General features: G+C 40.3%; 1 protein-coding gene and 1 non-coding gene across 5 annotated transcripts in view; both read right to left on the bottom strand.

Annotated features, from left to right (window-relative positions):
* The window catches only part of LOC123498619, a 69,578-nt gene that overhangs the window by 47,897 nt on the left and 1,681 nt on the right, over positions 1-20,000 (bottom strand). For 3 of the 4 annotated variants that reach the window (XM_045245899.1, XM_045245902.1, XM_045245903.1), the window contains exon 2: positions 8,024-8,203. In XM_045245899.1, coding sequence (XP_045101834.1) covers positions 8,024-8,203 — 180 coding nt within the window. Of the gene's footprint in view, positions 1-8,023; positions 8,204-18,774; positions 18,943-20,000 lie in introns of those variants that run through there. The other variant, XM_045245900.1, reaches the window with a different exon arrangement.
* On the bottom strand, positions 1,275-1,348 carry Trnai-uau. Its single transcript has one exon. It is a non-coding gene; the product is annotated as a tRNA-Ile (tRNA).

Below are 20,000 nucleotides of genomic sequence, written 5' to 3'. Positions count from 1 at the left end.
CCACTGAGACAAACTCAAGGAAAAAGATGGTTACCTGATATACAACCTAATACTTAACGGCTTATTAACACCTGATACTTGATCCCTCGATAATATTTGATACTTAATATCACAAGACCTTCTTGATATTAAAAAAAAAGACTGGAAAGCACTTGTTCTCAAATGGATTGGTAAAGAGAGTTAAACAGCCTCAGTAATCAGGTTATCAGTGCCGAGTATTAAGGAAGTTTAAACCATAAGACAAATTAAGAAATAGAAATAATTAGTAAAGATAAGTACGTACGTAGGTATATAGACTTGATGGCTTATTTTTCCGTGTAAGAGGGGATTCTGCCTAAACTCTAGAGTTTAGAGCAACAAAATAGTTGAGGAAAATGGCCCACTCAGGGTGCCTTTTCCCGAAGAGTGTAGTAAAAATCCACTATCTCAAAAGTACTTTGAAACCTTTCTCTTCAAGCTTCCCTTAATTTCCTAACTCTTTGACTACCATTTGGTGAATCTTGTCGTAATCACCAATCACTCTGAGACATCTTTACTTTAAACTGCGTACAAAGCCCAAAACCTATTCTCTTAATCACCTTCTTTCTTATAGATGTTTATATTAAAGATTTCATCCATAACATCTGGTGCTCCGAATTACTTTCCCATGTAATTAAAGAGTTAAGTTCCTGTTTTACTTTATCTGAGAATTTAAAGCAGTCGAAGGTTTTAAAAATACGATTTTTCAACCTTAATGTTTTGCTGCGTCATGTCATCTTACCTAACTAATCCCTCTCCCTCACGTCTCTGTTTCCATGACTGCGTCCCATCTACCGGAACTACAACCCTGCAAGTAATCGGTGGCTAGAGAGGATGAGAGGGATGAAGGTAGGAAGGGAAATGAGAGAGAGGAAGAGGGAGTGAAAGAGAGAGAAGGAAGGGTACCATTTGACCTCTCACCTTGACCTGCATGAGAGAGAGAGAGAGAGAGAGAGAGAGAGAGAGAGAGAGAGAGAGAGAGAGAGAGAGAGAGAGAGAGAGAGAGTGAGAGTGTGTGTGTGTGTGTGTGTGTGTGTGTGTGTGTGTAATTCACCTCGGTCGTCTGCTGGTCACCCAGCCAGTCTTCCCCATTACGGAGCGAGCTCAGAGCTCATGGACCGATCTTCGGGTAGGACTGAGATCACATCACACACAACACACACCGGGAAAGCGAGGCCATAACCCCTCGAGTTACATCCCGTACCTATTTACTGGTAGGTGAACAGGGGCCACACATTAAGAGGCTTGGATTTACCTCGCCGCTTTCCGGGACTCGAACCCGGCCCTCTCGATTATAAGTCGAGCGTGCTAACCACTACACTACGCGGTGTGTGTGTGTGTGTGTGTGTGTGTGTGTGTGTGTGTGTGTGTGTGTGTGTGTGTGTGTGTGTGTGTGTGTGTGTGTGTCAGGCAGACAAACTGTTATGCAAACAATCAACCAAACAAACAAACGGGGAACAATGTCATTAAAGAGGAACAGAGAACGAAGAGGGAGTGAAGGAGATGACGACGGTGAATGGAGGGGAAGGGAAGGAGCCAGAGCGGAGGAGGGTGAGAGGAGCAGAGGGGGAGGGGAGACCCAGCCTGAGTAGCGGCACAGGTAAGGGGGAGGTGGGGGAGCGTAATGGAGTAGTGATAACGGGTAACCCACAGAGCACACTCCTGCTTCGTCATTCGGATGTCTGTCTGTCTGTAGGTATGTCTGCTTGAAGGATCAAGTACTAGTAGAAATAAAGGAGGAATGGTATGAATGATAGTGTACTATAGTAGTAGTAGTAGCAGCAGCAGCAGCAGAAGCAGCAGCAGCAGCAGCAGCAGCAGCAGCAGTAGTAGTAGTAGTAGTAGCAGTAGCAGTAGCAGTAGCAGTAGCAGTAGCAGCAGCAGCAGCAGCAGCAGCAGCTAGCTAGTAGTAGTAGTAGTAGTAGTAGTAGTAGTAGTAGTAGTAGCAGTATGGTGAAACAGTAGAAAACCAGCAGTAGCAGTGGTTCGTTTCGATACTTGTAGTTTGGCGATCATGAGTTTACATCCTTCAGGTACACGCCGCGGCAGGTGCTAGACCACGGAACACAACCCTCGACGGACACTAGGTACCCATTCACTGCTGGGATGGACAGGGACGTGGGTGAAAAGAGAATGCCCAGCCTTTTCAGATCCGCCCAGGGATCGAACCCGAAATCTCCAGGCTGTGAACCAAGCGTGCTAGCCACTGCACATCATAGTAACAACAGTAAAAGTAGCAGCAGCAGCAGAAGCAGCAGCAGCAGCAGCAGCAGCAGTAGCAGTAGTAATAGTAGTAGTAGTGGTGGTGGTGGTGGTAGTAGTCCAAGGTAGTAATAGGTGGTAGCTTTGACGCTGTGCCATTTGTCGAGTGGTTTAAAGTTACCTACATGTCACCATGATACCCAGGTTCTAGATGGTTACACCATAGATGCGTTTGGGTGATGATATGGGCTCTAATATGGGTACCACTATAAATAAAATTGCTTGCGCTACTAAAGGGCGGAAGTTTAACAGCGCTTCCCATGCTCTTCAAGTATGCCAACAAGCGCTGTAGGCCAATGGTATTCATTGCGCGGCTCGCGATGACTCAATTTACGGCTCTCGAAAAATAAATAAATAAATGAATAAAAACCAAAAAGCAGACTTCCACTCATCACAGCATTAAGTAAGTTTGGTCTTTGTTTTGCTCTTAATAACAAGATATATATGCTAATATTACAAGGTCTAATTTATCTTATCTACTATATTGCACTAGCAGCCCAGTACTACTTAATTTAGTGAAGTTATACTAGCTTGCACTAGCTGCGGCTCTCTCAATGAATGTGTTTAACCCAAGTGGCTCCCTTGCAAAAATTAGTGAATAACACTGCTGTAGGCCATAACATAAAAAAAAGTAGTAGTGGTATTAATAGGAGTAGTATTAATAGTGAGGGTGGTGGTGGTAGTAGTAGTAGAAGTATAGTATTGTAATAGAAAACAGCGGCAGCAGTAGCAATAGAAGTAGAAAAAAAAGAATGGTTAGTAAGTGCTATATACGTAGGATGTGGAGAGAAGGAATGAGGGGCCAGGGAAGGAACAAGATACCATGTCAACAGAAGACGTCACCAGCACGTGAGAACATATTCCTAATCCACAGGTAACGTGAATGCGATCACAGCTCCCAGTCACAAGACCTGGCTGACTCAAGGCTAGCGATGAAGACGAGACTGCTAATGATAATAATAGCTGAGAAAGGAACTTAGGTATGCTTTCTCAGTCTTATTATCACTACGGTATGGCCTACTCGCTTCTCGTAGCGTACTAAAAGTGAGGGAAGAGCGAGAAGGTAAGTTTTTAAACCCCATTCTTCATTATTATCACCACAACGTAGAATACTCACCTCTTGTGGCTTACATGAGTGAAAAAAGAGTGAGATGGTAAGTTTTCAACCCTCACTTTTCGTTATCACCGCCATAACATGGATTGTATACTTACTTCTCGTATCGTGGATAGAAGTACGCAGGAGATAAGTTTTTAAAGTACCAGTAATTAAAAACACTGCGTGTAACGAGAAATGTCGAAAAGCATGAGATTGCAAGCAGAATGTGGGTCACGGCAACAGTGACTTCATTATGCCTGTTCCTTTTCTGGCAGGTTCGTTCATCCTCAGTAAGCCAGTGACCAAGAATCGAGGTGAACCGCTGAGGCCTTGAAAACCAGTACTGAGCAGATGAGGGTAGGTCCTCCCCCTCCTGCGTCCATCCCCAACCCCAACTAACCCCTGCTCACCTGCTCCCCACCTCTTGCCCGCCTATACCTGACTCAGTGCCTCCCTGACTCCCTCTCTATTTGCTTGCCCTCTTTTCTCCTTGATATTATTTTGTTCAGTGTGCTTTTGGCTTTTCACTACATTCTTGTTTTTTTTCCTTTCTTTTTCATACATGTTTTTCTTTTAATCCTTTCCAAAGCAATGTATCTTCCTATTATCTTTTTCATTTGTTTTGTTCCTTTTCCTGCTCTATTTACAAATGCTGGTTCAGTGTTTCTTTTTTGTGCTTTTGATTCTTATTTCATGTTTCTAGGGTCCTCCCGTACACACCAGCTTGTCTTCCTGTTGTTTTTTGCTCTTTTCATCTCTCATGTCCTCTTTTCAACCCAGCTTATTTCATTCTAATCACAGGGTTCAATTTTTTGTTCATATAGTTCAGGTCTCTGGTTTTACGAGTCGTCTTGCTGGTGCTCTCAGCCACTCAGCCTCGTCCCCCGGCTGGTGTGCGGTGGACAGGTATTGAGGCAGCGAGCGACCTTGGCAATGACCGGGGCACCGCTATCCAGGAAGGGGGGACGGAGGGACGGAGGGAGGGACGGCCCAGGGAGAGGGGTAAAGAACTGTTACTCCGTCTTAGAGAGTACGCACGTCGCAGTGACTGCAGAAAGCGATGAGGGTTACACCATTATTATCAAGCATCCCACTATCTGAAAAGCCATGTCGTGTAGAAATGTTTAACTCTTACATCAATGTTTCTGAGACTTGGAGCTTTCATTTGGACTGTTTCGAAAGGCCAGAGAGATTATTAGTCGGGTTTTCGTAATGTTTTACTGCCAGTGACGGTGAAGAATGAACGTTCAACTATCACTAGAATTATGAAGACGGACATTTCTGAACGCTTCCGGTAACGTGAACCTGTAAAACTTTTCTGAATAATGGGCCAAATATTTGAGATTGAGAAACTTCTTTGGTAACTCAGTGATTACAAATTGAACATCATGAATGGGAGAGAAAGCTGCTTGATAATCTGACCCAGCAGTATCAGGATTTATACCAATGAAAGCTGGTTTCTGTGATGGAATTCCTAATCGTGTGCGGTGGTTGTTGCCACTGTGATAAGCCGAGGTACAGCTGCCTCAAGAAATTATGTATAAAATAATATCATATTTTAGAAACTGTTTCCGATACAAGATCAACATCAGCAGATAATTACCTCTGCTTATCACATCCCCAGCTCTCCTTGAGTCTTTGCTGCCCTTCAACTACAATTTGGCACAAGTTATACTAAACCAAGTTTACTACAAACCAATATGAGACATCTCTCCTCCTACATCCAACTTCATTTATACTGGCGAAAAACTGTAAAATTTATTTTCATAATTTTCTTTCCTGTCTCGTGGACTCCTTTAAACCTAGTACATTGTGTTGAGTGTTGTGACTTGTTGCATATCGCAGTGAAAACGTTGTAAGGAAATTTATGAGTGTATTAACCGATCCACTACGTCATGAAGCAACTAGCAGCACCAAAGCAATGCGTCAAGTCTTTATAAACATCTACAAGCAAATAAGCAATGAAAAAAAGAATACAATTTACAATTTCTTCCCAGGTCACAGATTGGATGTAACTGTAGAGCATGTAAAAATGTCTTAAAATGATTGGTAATTAAGAAAGGTGTACTAAGTGGCTGTCAAACATTTCATTTCAAATCAATTTGTAGTCATGAAATTCTGTGGACTTTGTAGCATTATTTCTTGAGCTAACTGTATACACAGAGACACTATAAGCTACCACAGGATATGGAAATGATTAGTCCCGATGTATAAAGCACTGCAGTCTGTTGAAACATAAGAACATCAGGGAAGCTGCAAGAAGCTATCAAGTCTACAACTGGCAGTCTCTAAATAAAACATATAATTTCACTCTTGTTCTCTCAGTTAGGGATCCGAGGAAGCATTACGTTTGTGAATACTGAGATTACGGTACGTAAGTGTGGTGGAGGATGGCAGATGGTGCTCGATTATGCTGTATGGTAGCGAATGTGGTGGCCTTCTGACAGGTGCGTGGTGGTAGTGATTGTGGTGGTGCGCAAGGTGAGTTTTAACGGTATGCATATAGTAGGCGTACTGGTTGTCGTATTAGTTAGTGAAGCTGATATTAGTGTTGAAGTATCAATGGGAAATCAGTAGTGATATTATCTTTAAGGACTATGGTAGGAAGATGTGGTGATGGTGGTAATAATAAGCAATTAACATTATGCATACAAATAGTAGTCGTGCTGATGGTAATAGATTGCTGCTAAAAGATAGTCGAAACAACAGTAATACATCATTTTCTGGGTTTCCAGAAGAAAACTGTAGCTCGTGGAGGGGACAACGGTAGTGGTGGTGGTGATGATACAGGGAGTGGTAACGGCTGTGGTAAAGAATGCTGCCAATGCTGGTGATGATAATGATAGCGATAGTGGTCAGTGATGGCGGTAAGTGTTGATGGTGATGGTAATGGTGTGGATAGTGGTGGTAAGAGTAGAGTCAGAGATACTGGAAACGATAAGTTTTGCTGCGGACAGTTAGATATATTTATATGACAAACAGACTAGTGAGCAGACAGAAGCAGGTGGCACCGTGCTTAACTACGATACGAGAGATCCAGGGTTCGAATCCTTGTATCCTGTATCGTTTTATCAATTCATTTATTTTCTGAGACGACATAAAGACTCTAGATCCATCAGTCTTAATATGGCTACCTGGAAACATCAAAGAGGGAGATAAAAAAAATAAAATTAATAAAGTAATTGGCCTCCGTATATATGCAGAAAGTTAGAAAGGCGGCGCCATCCCAGACCTAAGCCGATGAATGAATAAGAGTGAATATAGGATGACAATGTTTCAAGGGGACTGTCACACTTAGACCGCTGACTTAACTTCCTGTCTTCTTTAACTTGTAACGTTGATGGTAGTGGTGGTGACGAGTTATGGTGATAATAATGATGATGGTGATGGTGTTTATGGGGGTTTTGGTGAAATCGAAGACTGTGGTGAGGATGCTAGACTGTGATGGTATGGCTAGTTAGTTGTGATGCATATTGTTGGTGGCGGTGGTGGTGGCGACAAGTACTATTAGTGAGGAGTAATGATGTTGCCCCTTGCCAGTCATCGGAGTGTTGTTATGTCATCTACCTTGCCATCTGGTCTCGTGTAACCTTTACGTGTTCCGTCTTTTATCTTCCACTCCTCCCACTCTTCTTCCTCCTCTTCCTCTTCTTCAGTATATTTTCTGGAGCCATTACTGTTCTTTCTTTCTCTCTCTCTCTCTCTCTCTCTCTCTCTCTCTCTCTCTCCATTAATACAAAATAATATAAATAACGTATATATGCATTTTGTGATTATCATAAAATAATTACACGAGTGACTTTTAAAACAAGTTACAAGAAAGTTATGATATTTTCCATTGGCTAATATACTGCAAACAGATTTTTCTTCTTTGCAAGTTTTAGACAGCTGTGCATATTTTTTTCCTTTTTCTATATATATATATATATATATATATATATATATATATATATATATATATATTTTTTTTTTTTTTTTTTTTTTTTTTTTTTTTTGTATCTTAGGGAGAGACATCAAGGGCACAAGATAAGTTTAGTAAGTAAAGGAAATATAATGCCGTTTATAATGCCGCTTCTAGAAAGAAACAGAATAGAAAGAGTGAACCAGTTTAGTTTAACGAGATGTTTTCATATTCCTCTTCTAGAAATATTTAAATCTTTACTAATCGGCATTTTAAGTCACACCTCTCTTCTGTCACTGCACCTTCCACCTGTTAGCTTTAGGAGAAGACTGTCTTACGATCAATGTTACTCTTTATGAAGTGGACACGCGGAACAATTATATCTACTCATGATCGAGTCTTGATAATCGAAACTAGGTCACAGAGAGAGATCTATAAGCAGGTCTGCTGCCACAAGCAAGGACCGGTATACTGAGAGCAAAGGACAAAAACCCAAGCCATTTCTATCACAACCTGTACGACGATAAGCTTTTGAAAAAACAACAGCGAGGCCACCTAAATCAGTAATACACACACACACACACACACACACGTGACACAAACAACAGCGCATGGTACTATAGCACACACACACACACACACACACACACACACACACAGTATGAGCTCTGAGCTCTTTCAGAATGGGAAAGGCTGACTGGATGCCCAGTAGACGATCGTAGTGAAAAACACGTCAGCACACTCACCACAGAAGGGTATCCCAGCAGGTGTCCAGGTCCCGTTCATTCCACATATCTTCCGTGATGGACCCAGCAGCTCGAAGCCCCGGTCACAGGAGTACGTGGCCACAGTGTTGGGGCTCAGTTGGTCGTTGGAGAAGGTGACGGTAGAATGTGCCGGCGCCCCTGGGAATCCGCAGCACCAGCCTGGAGGAGTCGCAGCGGCAGGGGGAGAAGAGAAAAGGGTGTTATTAGAATGTGGTATAGCGGTTCAGGGTTGAGTTACAAGTCAGTGTTAGAGTTGCACGTTTTTTTTTTTTTTTTTATCATTGTTATTGTCTTGTTTGTAGTGATTAACTCAGAGAGAGAGAGAGAGAGAGAGAGAGAGAGAGAGAGAGAGAGAGAGAGAGACGCAGAAGGGAAGATATCTCATAACGGGGCAGTCTTTTCTAGGTCACAGCAGCTGTCTGAGAGTTCGCGCGCGTGCGACTCACACACACACACACACACACACACACACACACACACACACACACACACACATTCCTCGAGACGTGTTTGTGTGGGTATGGAGATTAGAGGGAGACGAAGGACGGGAGAGGGAAAAGGGTAAGAGAAGAAAAGAGAAGGTGGGAGGTAATAATAAGAGGAGTGCCTCAGGGAGTAACTAGAATAGAAGGCGATCGGTTTGACGGGAAGGAGAGGGTAGAAAGATGACAAAAAAGGAAAAGAAAAAAAAAGCTGATGTGATGTAGCTAAAAATGAAGGCTGGGGAAGGTGAGAATTCGGAGACGAAGAGAAAAATTAGGGAAATGGTGAAGCTAGTGGTTAAAGAAAAGTGGTGCTGAAAAGTCAAAGCGGAAATGAAAGAAAATAAATATGAGAGACATGTAAGAAAATCATTGAAAAACTGAAATGAAAGACAAAGATGAATATGAAAGGAAAACTTATGAATATGAAAATAAAGAGAAACGTCGAAAATTATTTTTCATAAATAATAACCACAAAAGCAAAAATACTTAAAAAATTAAGAGTGAAGTGAAGTTAAAGACGAACATGACGAGAACACAATAGTACTGAAAGTGAAAAGCAGGCTTAAGCTAAAGGTGAGAATGAAGGTAGACTTAAGTGTGAAGACATGAATTAAGACGACTACGACGAGGAGGAGGAGGAAAAATGGAAATTATTCCATTAGGCGCCGCAACAGCTTAGGTCATATGACACCGCTAGGGTTAACGGGAGAACGCTACATCTCCCACCTAACAACTAGGTTTGGCAAAGATTCGAAACCGGGCCGCTTAGACTGCAGGCCCGAACACAAGCCAGCTCAACCAACTACGCCACCCATCCCCCGAGGAAGAGGAGGAGGAATGCAACTACAAGACTGGAGAAAATACAAAACAGATACTTTGCTTAGAGTGACGGTGATGCATCAAGCCACAAAATGAACACGAGAGACGAACACAGTAATTTTCTTGAAGTGAATATTTATAGGACCGCCGTAGTGCAGGAGGCGCCACCCTAAGAGTTTTGGGACCATATTCTGAAACACTCCTGCGCTCTATCTCCACTGTATACATTAAAGTCTCCAACTGAATTCAAATGGCTTTTTGAGAGTGTTTTATGGCTCCATTGGCAGATAAGTAAGTTTTATACATCCTTAACAAGAGAAAGATTAGTTGAATTTATAAAAAAAAAATATATATATATATATATATATATATATATATATATATATATATATATATATATATATATTCTAAAGGTGTTTCTTTCGGTTCTAGTGACAGATTAACATTTATTTTAATATTATTTACAAGAGAAACACAAGCTGAATTTACAAGTTTATTTTTTTTACGGTAAGGCCTATAGCGCCTGTAGGCACACTTGAAGAGTGTATGGGAAGCGCTGATCAGCTTCCGCCCATTAAGGGGCTATCACACTGGCCTATGATACGCGGAACGCGGGCCATGGTTCTTGGTACGAAACCAAGAACACTATCACACACAAGCTGCCCGTGTTCTTGTTATGCTAGGCAAACTGCCCACTAACCAAGACAAAGCCTAATCAAAATAAACCAGAACAAAACCATGCCGCTTATACCTCAGCCTGTGCTTTTTCCTGGAAATGCATTTGCACTTCCTCTCGTTGAAGAAAAGTAAAAGAAACTAGAGAAAAGCTGAGACGTGCGCGATGGCAAGAGTCAGAGGTGGTTGTCATGAGCCCAAACTATCGACATGCTATATATATATATATATATATATACTTTACCTTTCTAAATTGATGAAATATTATTTAATATTCCAATATGAAAAATTTAGTCACATTCTTTTTAGTTCAAATGAAAGGTTTTTATTACATATATCATGTTTACTTTTCCATTGGGATAGCATACGGAGAACCAGGATGGATATGAAGCCATCCCAACTTGGTTCCGCTAATCCCGGGCAAGTTCTAACTATCTAGAGCGGATGTTCCTGGTTCCGCGTATTATAGGCCAGTGTGATAGGGCCTTTAGTGGCGCAGGTAATTTTATTTATAGTGGTAGCCATATTAATGCTCATATTACCACCCAAGCTCATCTTGAGTGTAACCACCTAGAACCTGGGTATCATGGTGATATGTAGGTAACTTTACACCACTCGACAAATGGCAAAGTGTTTTAAGGCTGTACGTGGTTGGATTCGAACCTACGCGTGGACGCTTATAAACAGATCAACAAATTTTCTACATTAATAGCAGGTGAACCAATATTGAGAACCCAGTTAATAAATAACGTCTATGGCCCTAGAAAATAATCATGGAGAGCAAAGCGTTTCTAAATTCGAGCCTTAGTACCAAGAGGAGAGAAAAACTTGGTAGGGGATGTAAACACGAGGGAGATGGAGAGGAGCAGAGAGGAAAGGGAGGTCTTGCTTGCCAGGTGTTTGTGCCGTCAGCTGGCCCCCGCGCGCTGCCTAACAGTGAACACAATTTTGGTATGCATAACAATTACCTAACTCAAAAAGATAGGCGTTTTTTCCCCACGTACTGAGATTATGAGACGACCGCTATTAGGTGAAGACGAGATGTGCAGGAAGTAAGAAAGATGAGACGGTTTTCCTTTCGATGAATGTTTGGAATAACGATCGCGTAATCCCCAGTCTTTTGTTTCCGTAAGATGACATTTATGGGAGACAACTGGAAATGAATATTATGATGTTCTGTTGTCTTTAATGATAGTGGTGATGATGGTGGTGGCGGTGATGGTGATAGTGATGGTTGGGTCATTTGGGTAGTTGGCGACGATTATGCATTAGTAATAGTAATTGCTCTTGTTGTCAGTGGTGGTGATGGTGGTGGTGGTTATAAGAGTGTTGTTGCATATGACATGTGCAAGTTTATGTTGTTGTAGTTACTATAGGAATTTTTTTTTTTTTTATCTCATTACAACACCAAATTTTTTTTCTCAAACCTTTTTAAATTTTCCTTCTTTTGAAACCCTATGGCTCCCCCCAAAAAAACTATTCTGAAAAGTTACATACATTGTGAGACGGGTTCTCATTAATGTCTTTCCCTCTGATAATGGAAAATCTATGTTAAACTATCAATAGTGTCACGCAAATACGCTAGAAAACTTCCATATATTAGATTACCACTAAAATCATTAAAACAAGCTTGATCATAAAAACACCTTTGAAAACCTCCGGTAACTTCCACTACAAAGCATTAAAATCGAGATAGGGCTTCGAAATGTTTCATGAAATTATACAATGCCTTAAAAATACAAATAAATATCACTCGAGACAGTTCATGAAGTGGTCGAAATAAAGATTGAAACTTCAGAGAAAAAGAACAGAAACTAGAAGGATTACACTACCCATCCCTCACACTTCAACACGCCACTCACGCAATGACTTCCTCGTGTTCGTATACCAACTCTTTACTTTGTCCAGCTGGAAGAATGACGGCAACCTAGGCGGAACAAGGGACCAGGAGGCGTGAGGTGGCGTGAAACTTGTCAGAGTGTCAAATAGCCGGTGGTGGGGACGTGCGAGTGTGTGTGACGGGAAGGAAGTGGAGATACTATAGCGAGGGGACAGGGGTCGGACACTAACCTTTACCTCTCGATTCCTTGTATAGTACAGTACTCACTAACTTGAAGATTTTCATACGTACTGACTACCTCGCCTTTCTGTATTTTCTTTCTATGATGCATGGGATTTATTATGAAAACTAAGTGTCCCAGACAGGTTCCTCCGAAGTAGGAGAGGAGAAAGACGTGGTTCACAAGACAACAAAGAATAAATAAATAAAAAATATAATAAAATTGTAAAAAAAAAAAAAAAGCCTTTACCAATAGAGTGATGCTCTAAAAAAAGAAGTCACGAGTTACATCATAATTTCTGACGGGATTATTAAAGAAGTTTTATCTCACAATTTCCTCATGTATATATATATATATATATATATATATATATATATATATATATATATATATATATATATATATATATATATATATATATATATATATATATATATATATATATATATATATATATATATATATATATATATATATATATATATATATATATATATATTTATTTATTTATTTATATTACACCTACGCAAACCTAATCACTAAAAAAAAGTACAACCAAGAAATGAAACAAGGTAATGATGTATAATTTATACAAGAACAAGAGAAATCTCTCATGAAATTCAGACAGATTAAGAAGAATCCGTATTAGAAATAAAAGACAGGAAATAACAGTTTGGCGCTCGAGCAAGATGTCTCCGATAGCAAAGAATGGATTTGAATTATAAAATTGCAAGATTATCATTCCTATAATGAAAACTCTACATTTTTTTCCACGATGTAAGAATACATGAACACAAGAAATCATTGGGAATACAGGTACAAGAAGCCATCTGGCATACGCAAGGCATTCTCTGTGTAAAAAGATGCCTATTTCTTTCAAACCTACCATTCCTAGCCATAAATTTTTCTAATCCTTTCTGAAAGTTCCACAGTGACTCCACACGTATAATCTAATTACTCTGTTTATTCAATTCATTTAATATTTTTTGTTTCCGTTAGTTTTTTGTGTGTGTTATGTTCTTATATAGTTTGTCCTACTTCTCAATTATGATAATGTACTAAAGGCAAGAGCACTGCTAATGAAAAATTTACATCAATAGGTATGAAAAAAGTTTCGATCAAAACACTATTTATAATATTTAGCTTGTAGTTACAAGTGTTTTGAATGTGAATGAAGGACGATCGTGGCAGTATTTATATTTACTTGTGGAATCTACCAAAGAACTTGTAAGAGTGACGAGGGAAAAGGGGTGGAGAGGAAATGCTGCCGTGATGTAAGTTTTCTCGCTTTCACCAAAGAATACGTACATTTCCTTGGTAATACTTCTAGCAAACTTTTTTCTTGCCTTACAGTGAAAGTACACGTATCGGAAATATCACCTCGGCATTATATAAAGAGTTGCAGTCGTTGGGTCCAGTGGTAATTAATAATCTTTGCTATCGTGACGAGCTGTCCAAAGATGGATGATTAGACGAGTACGTGAAATATAATAAGTAAATGATAAGAAAACCTTCACTGCTTTCACATTTCCATGTTTTACCAAGTATATCATTCTGAGTTATCTGTGGTCATGGAGAGAAATCAGGAATAATTTCATTGACAACATCTACGCTTTTTTTTTTTTTTTGTTATTATGAAGTAGAGAAGAGAGATTGACTCAGGACTATTTTCACTATCAATACCTGTTTTTTTTTATTAAGGGCTAAATGAAAAAAAATATATTAGGAATACTTTCATTGGCAATATCTAAGTCCATTTTATCTGTTTTTTTATGAAGAGAGAATAGATCAAGAACACTCTCATTACCAAAATCTTTGATCTTTTGTTTTTATGAAGAATTAAATAACCGAATAAAATATCAGGAAAATTTTCTTTGTCAAGATCTATACTTTTACCTTCATCTTCATCTTCTTTTTGGGTGAGTGGAAACAGATAACAAAGAAGAGAGTACACATTTTCTTTTACTGTTATGATACACACAACTTGTCATCATAATCAAGTAATAACATCCACACCTGTTGTTTCACATGGCTGGTATTGCTTTGAATCTACACGATTTCAGTGAGCATTGAAAGTTTGAGTCACTATGTAAGTCTACTGTACGGTAACTTTTTTGGGGGGATGATTTTGTAGAAGCACATGTCCACCCAACCATCACCATTACATTAAATTAGAAGAAACGATAATATATGCATTCATCTTTAATTCTAATATAAACATAACTAGCTTAATCTGTCAATGCAACACTTTAAGCCAATTAATACAAGTACGCTAACACCCAAACACAAGTACACCTCACCACCTCTTCTTATCATCCTTTCATCTTCCACTATTTAATCTCAATCCCAAACAAGGCCTTAATTAAACTTCCTTCTTTCCGAAGAACGGCGCAGTATCCCATTTTGATTCTCCATCTAATTGTCACTATAGATTCTTAGAATAATCCCAGACCTTCGAGGCAAAGTGTCTCCGTCTGTAGTAGAGACGTAATCAGCTGTTACCGTTCCCGACTCTGAGCACAACTTTCGTATCCTGGTTTGTTTATCTCGAGAGAAAGTTGAGGCGTGTGTAAGGTGAGGAAACGGAAGTCCTGTTGAATTCCTTATTGGTGATGCGTGTAAAAGACATTTCTCTTCATCTCCTTTTCCGTGTTTTCTCTACCTTCTTCTTTTTCCATCCACCAACCTCAGCCACTAGTCATACACACACACACACACACACACACACACACACACACACGTCACGCCCTTACATCAACGTGTCTCGTCGAAATATAGGAGACTAGGGCAGGAAAGTTCCCGGAGTCTCCAATTATAGCCCATCCCGTGCGTGAGGCCCCTCAGCAAACCCACTAAGCTCCCGCCTTCCCTCACCCGTGGTGTCAGGAAGTCACACTGGCCGCGACCCTGATAAGTTGATAACGTGATGTCATCGAAGTGTGTTGGTGAGAGGGTGTGAGGGATTGGTTGGGTGGCTGGGTATATTTTAGAGAGAGAGAGAGAGAGAGAGAGAGAGAGAGAGAGAGAGAGAGAGAGAGAGAGAGAGAGAGAGAGAGAGAGAGAAGGATGGACAAGTACTTACATAGACACACAAACAAACAAGTAAATAGACACACGGAACACGAAATAGAAAAAAATATATATATCAGAAAGGAAATTATAAATTATAAATAATGAAAATAATCATGAAATATATTTTTTCCACCGTTCCCTGTATTGACGGCCTTAATAATTCTTTCCTACAAGTAATAGTATGAGAGTATGTGACGCTTCCCGGGTAGGTTAACATGTGTCTTCCTTCTATGCATTTAGTACATGAGGCAGGCGAAACGCTATGAGGAAACTGTCGTACTCTCTCTCTCTCTCTCTCTCTCTCTCTCTCTCTCTCTCTCTCTCTCTCTCTCTTCCTCCTCGTAACGCATTCCGGGCATGATAAAAGCCAGCCGGTGATCTCTTTAAGTACATTCATAGCTTTTATCATCAGAGAGAAATCCTGGTTGTTTAGCACGTGAAAGAAAAAGAGAAGAAAGTAATACACATGCTGACACTGACAATGACACACACACACACACACACACACACACACACACACACTCACACACACACACACACACACACACACACACACACACACACACACACTACACAAGAATATACGTAGCTTTCTCATCCAGTACAAATTGTACATGTGCTGTACTTTGAAAAATAAATAAATGCTAAAAAAAATTAATCACAATGATTCACCAACGAAGAGCAGGCTGATGAAACTGAACACCATAATATACGGTAAAAAATAATAAACACAAATGTTGAATCATCTCTAATACCTAGGAAGACCGAAATACTTGTTGTCGTTTGTCATCCAACTCTGTTCCTTTAGTATTAAGTCATAAGTTAGATGAATGTGTTGCTCTCTGCACTAGTAGAGTTAAAATACATCTTTGATATCTACCAGAGGAGTTTCCATGAGTTTGTCTCAGTTAAGAAGACTCCAACTTAAAAGAGAGATGGCCAGTTGAGGGTATCGTGGTTCTCTAGTAATGAGGGGATGACCACATTGCAATATGGGCTGAGTTGGTTAGCACACATGTACGGGTTAACTAACAGTAGCAAGCTATGGTCTGCTAGTGATGCCTGACTGCTCTCTCTCTCTCTCTCTCTCTCTCTCTCTCTCTCTCTCTCTCTCTCTCTCTCATGGACATGGTAACACGATTGCTAGTTGATTAAATGCCTAATTGAAATAAAAGAAGTAGTGGCCAGCTGTTGGATATTCAAAAGGCAACCTGGATGCATGCGTGTGTGGGGGGGGTAAGGGTACAATATTGTCAAACCTGTATTTGTGGCCTGAAGTGAAAGATTAGTGGAGAGAGAGAGAGAGAGAGAGAGAGAGAGAGAGAGAGAGAGAGAGAGAGAGAGAAGCGGTGGTATTGGTGCGAGGAGTAGTAGTAGTAGGAGTGGTCTTCCAGGCATTCTTGACCTACTAACGGAGTGTCCCTCATCAAGTTTTCTGTCACTCCTGTACTCCTATCAGTAACTTCCCCCATCTCTCATCAATAATCCATCATTCCCTCCCTATCCTCTTTACTCCGTGAATTTACACTATCCTACTCTTGTACTCTTACCCGTCAATCCGATCACTCTACTTTCCATCGCTACTCATTCGCTTTTACCTCGCTATCTTCCATCGCATATGATCAGCCATAAGGGTGAAAAACAGATGCATTATTCCCACTCTTAGTCATTTCATCACTACTTCCATATTTTCCTATATTCTAGACTAATTCTACATCTAACTTAACGTAACATAACCTGCTAATATCAGTCACTTTATTTAATATAGTCCACGCTACTTCATCGTTCCTTTCATATTTTCCTATACTGCATATGCGTGACTAACTCTAAGACAGAGATAACATAGCCAAACCTAACCAGTGAGAAGACGAAGCGGAACCGTAACACAAAACAAGGAATGCAGGGGACGTTCTGAACAGGAAGGGTCGCTTTATCTTCTTTCTGCGGGGTTCAAAGGGTCAGTGGGCGCGGGCTGTGACCCAGTGAGCAGCGGAGGGGCGGTGTAAGAAAGGAGACGCGGAAAATGCACAGGCAGGGAAGTGAACTTAGGAAATAAGTCATTAAGTACATTCCAGAATTTTCATTTAACAATGAGGGTGAGATTGATGTCGCGTCCAAGAACGCGTTATAAATAACTGGAATGCACCTAATTGTCATCCGAATGATGATTGAAATATATTTCACAAGATCAATCTCTTCCTAGCTAAATCTGTAGCCAATATGATCTATTGGAATGTGCTTGGTTATAGACAACATTATGATGAAAGTACTTCTTAAGATTCAGATTCACGTTATTTTCTTCCCAAGTTCCTAAATAAATTTGTAACCAACATAATCCGGAATGTGTGTTTGTAGTGACAGATCAATTGATGTTAGAGACTTAACAAGATCAACATCATTCTCTTTCAGACTAATGTTATAAGCTATACCATGTTTAGTTGTAGAAGATATAACGCTGAAAACACTCAACATATTCATACACATCATTCGCTTCCTGTGGACAATATCTAACTATATATATATATATATATATATATATATATATATATATATATATATATATATATATATATATATATATATATATATATATATATTAAAGGAAATAAGTTTAGTTTCCTTTAATATATGACGTATATTAAAGGAAACTTATGGGCACGAGGAACTAGACCCATATCCACATATCTTAACCCCGATTGTCTCTCAGCTGGATGGCGGACACGCTGTCTGTGGAGTGGCAGGAACAACTCTGGCATGGTGACCCCTCGTAGCACATCCCGTGCGTCAAGATTCGGGTACGCCAAGGGACTTGACTTGGCAACCCGCACCGTACCGTTAGTTGGTTCTCCTTATAGTTACGATGTTCGCGGCTGTACGCACCGGTACCCAGGCCGGACACACACACACACACACGATATGTGATTACAATTTTTATATTATTTACTTAAATAACTAGTTACACAACGAAAGTTAAGCACACAGCCCCTCGCTCTGTAGTATACACGGTACACTTCGATACGGATATCCCTTTTAGCTGTTTACGTCGGAAGAATTAGCGTGGTAAGTGCTTTCTGCTTAGCGTTACCGACCGACCAGCCCATATAATCTATCTGTATCATGTTATACGACAGCCAATAAGCGGACTAGAACACATGACATCCAACCCAGGTGTCCATTTCTTTTAGATGAGGTAAATACACTTGAAGCTTGTTGATTATCACAGAAAATCTGTCTAACTGCGGCCACTACCAAACCTTGCTTAGACCATGACTTGTGTTATCGTTATTTCAACGATGTAGTAAATACCAATCCAAAAGAGGAAGGAGATAGGAGAGAAGAATAAGAGATAAAAAGGAATCGAAAGAAAATTAAGACAGACAAGAGAGACAAAGACTAAAACACATAGACAGCGATGAGCGCTACGTTTCCTAATTATAAGCCTAGTTATTCAAGTTGATCAATTGAGGAAGACCAGATCTTAATAAAAAGCAGGAAACTCATCGAAAAAACAAATAAAGATGTAGAACTTCAAAAACTGAAAAAAATAAAAATATATGATGCATTGACAGCAACTGAATCTAATAAAATGAGGTAGAAAAAGTGATCGAATGTTGGTTACCTGTGGCCAGCACCGCGCTGAGTATTATCCAGTATCTCATGAGTAGACGCTCACTGGCACTTATTCACAAATGTTCTGCGTTCTTAATGTTCAAGTGTGCGCGCGTCCGTGGGATCTTGGCGAACAGCACCTCCGTCCTCACCAGTGCCTCACACACTACTGCTGCCGACGACTCCACGCCACAAAAACGGGGTCGCTTTACCGCTATGGACCTCAGAGTCACGCAGTTGCCGATTATGTCTCGTGTATATTAATACTGCTATGGTTCCATGGGGCGATGTTACGTTACTTTGAACCACGTCCACTAGTAGGCAAACAAAACATGTAGACATGTAAACAAACGAACACCTATATGTGTATTCCAAAAACATCTTTCACTGGTCAAAATCCGACGTCATGAAAGCAAACTTTTGTGATTGGAGATTCTGTTCTTTGTAAAATGCTTCATCTATAAACTGTCCATGCTCGCCTACCGCTGACGCTTACTTGTGATGACTACTTACAGGTGAAGTTTTTGGTTTGTACAACTCTCATGCAGTACTCCGATCCACGATTCCAAGTTCCAGGAGCAATCACACAAACCCTTAACACGTAAAATGTGTGTTTTTGGTCATATAGGATTATATTGTATTTGGATGTTCTATCTAGATTGAGTTAGGTAGTACTGGTAGATTTGTTGTTGTTTTGTTTTGCATTGCCTAATCTTAATAGAATACTTAAGTGATAATAAGTATAGTAATTACAGGTTGTAATAATTCATTTCTTTATATTGGACCATAAAGGTTTTGTATGTTTATTCCAATGTAGAATTGTTTTTTTTTTTTGGTTAATAAACTAACTAACTTACTGTGTGTGTGTGTGTGTGTGTGTTCACTTCGGTCGCCTGCTGGTCACCCACCCAGTCTTCCCCATTACGGAGCGAGCTCAGAGCTCATAGACCGATCTTCGGGTAGGACTGAGACCACATCAACACACAACACACACCGGGAAAGCGAGGCCACAACCCCTCGAGTTACATCCCGTACCTATTTACTGCTAGATGAACAGGGGCTACATATTAAGAGGCTTGCCCATTTGCCTCGCCGCGCCGGGATTCGAACCCGGCCCTCTCGATTGTGAGTCGAGCGTGCTAACCACTACACTACGCGGTGTGTGTGTGTAATTCTCTATTTGATCCGTTGCAGTCTCTGACGAGACAGCCAGACGTTACCCTACGGAACGAGATC

Source organism: Portunus trituberculatus, chromosome 48 (assembly GCF_017591435.1).
Source record: "Portunus trituberculatus isolate SZX2019 chromosome 48, ASM1759143v1, whole genome shotgun sequence".
NCBI lineage: Eukaryota > Metazoa > Arthropoda > Malacostraca > Decapoda > Portunidae > Portunus > Portunus trituberculatus.
The sequence above is the reverse complement of the archived record's forward strand: the minus strand, read 5'-3'. Positions and strand labels throughout refer to the sequence as shown.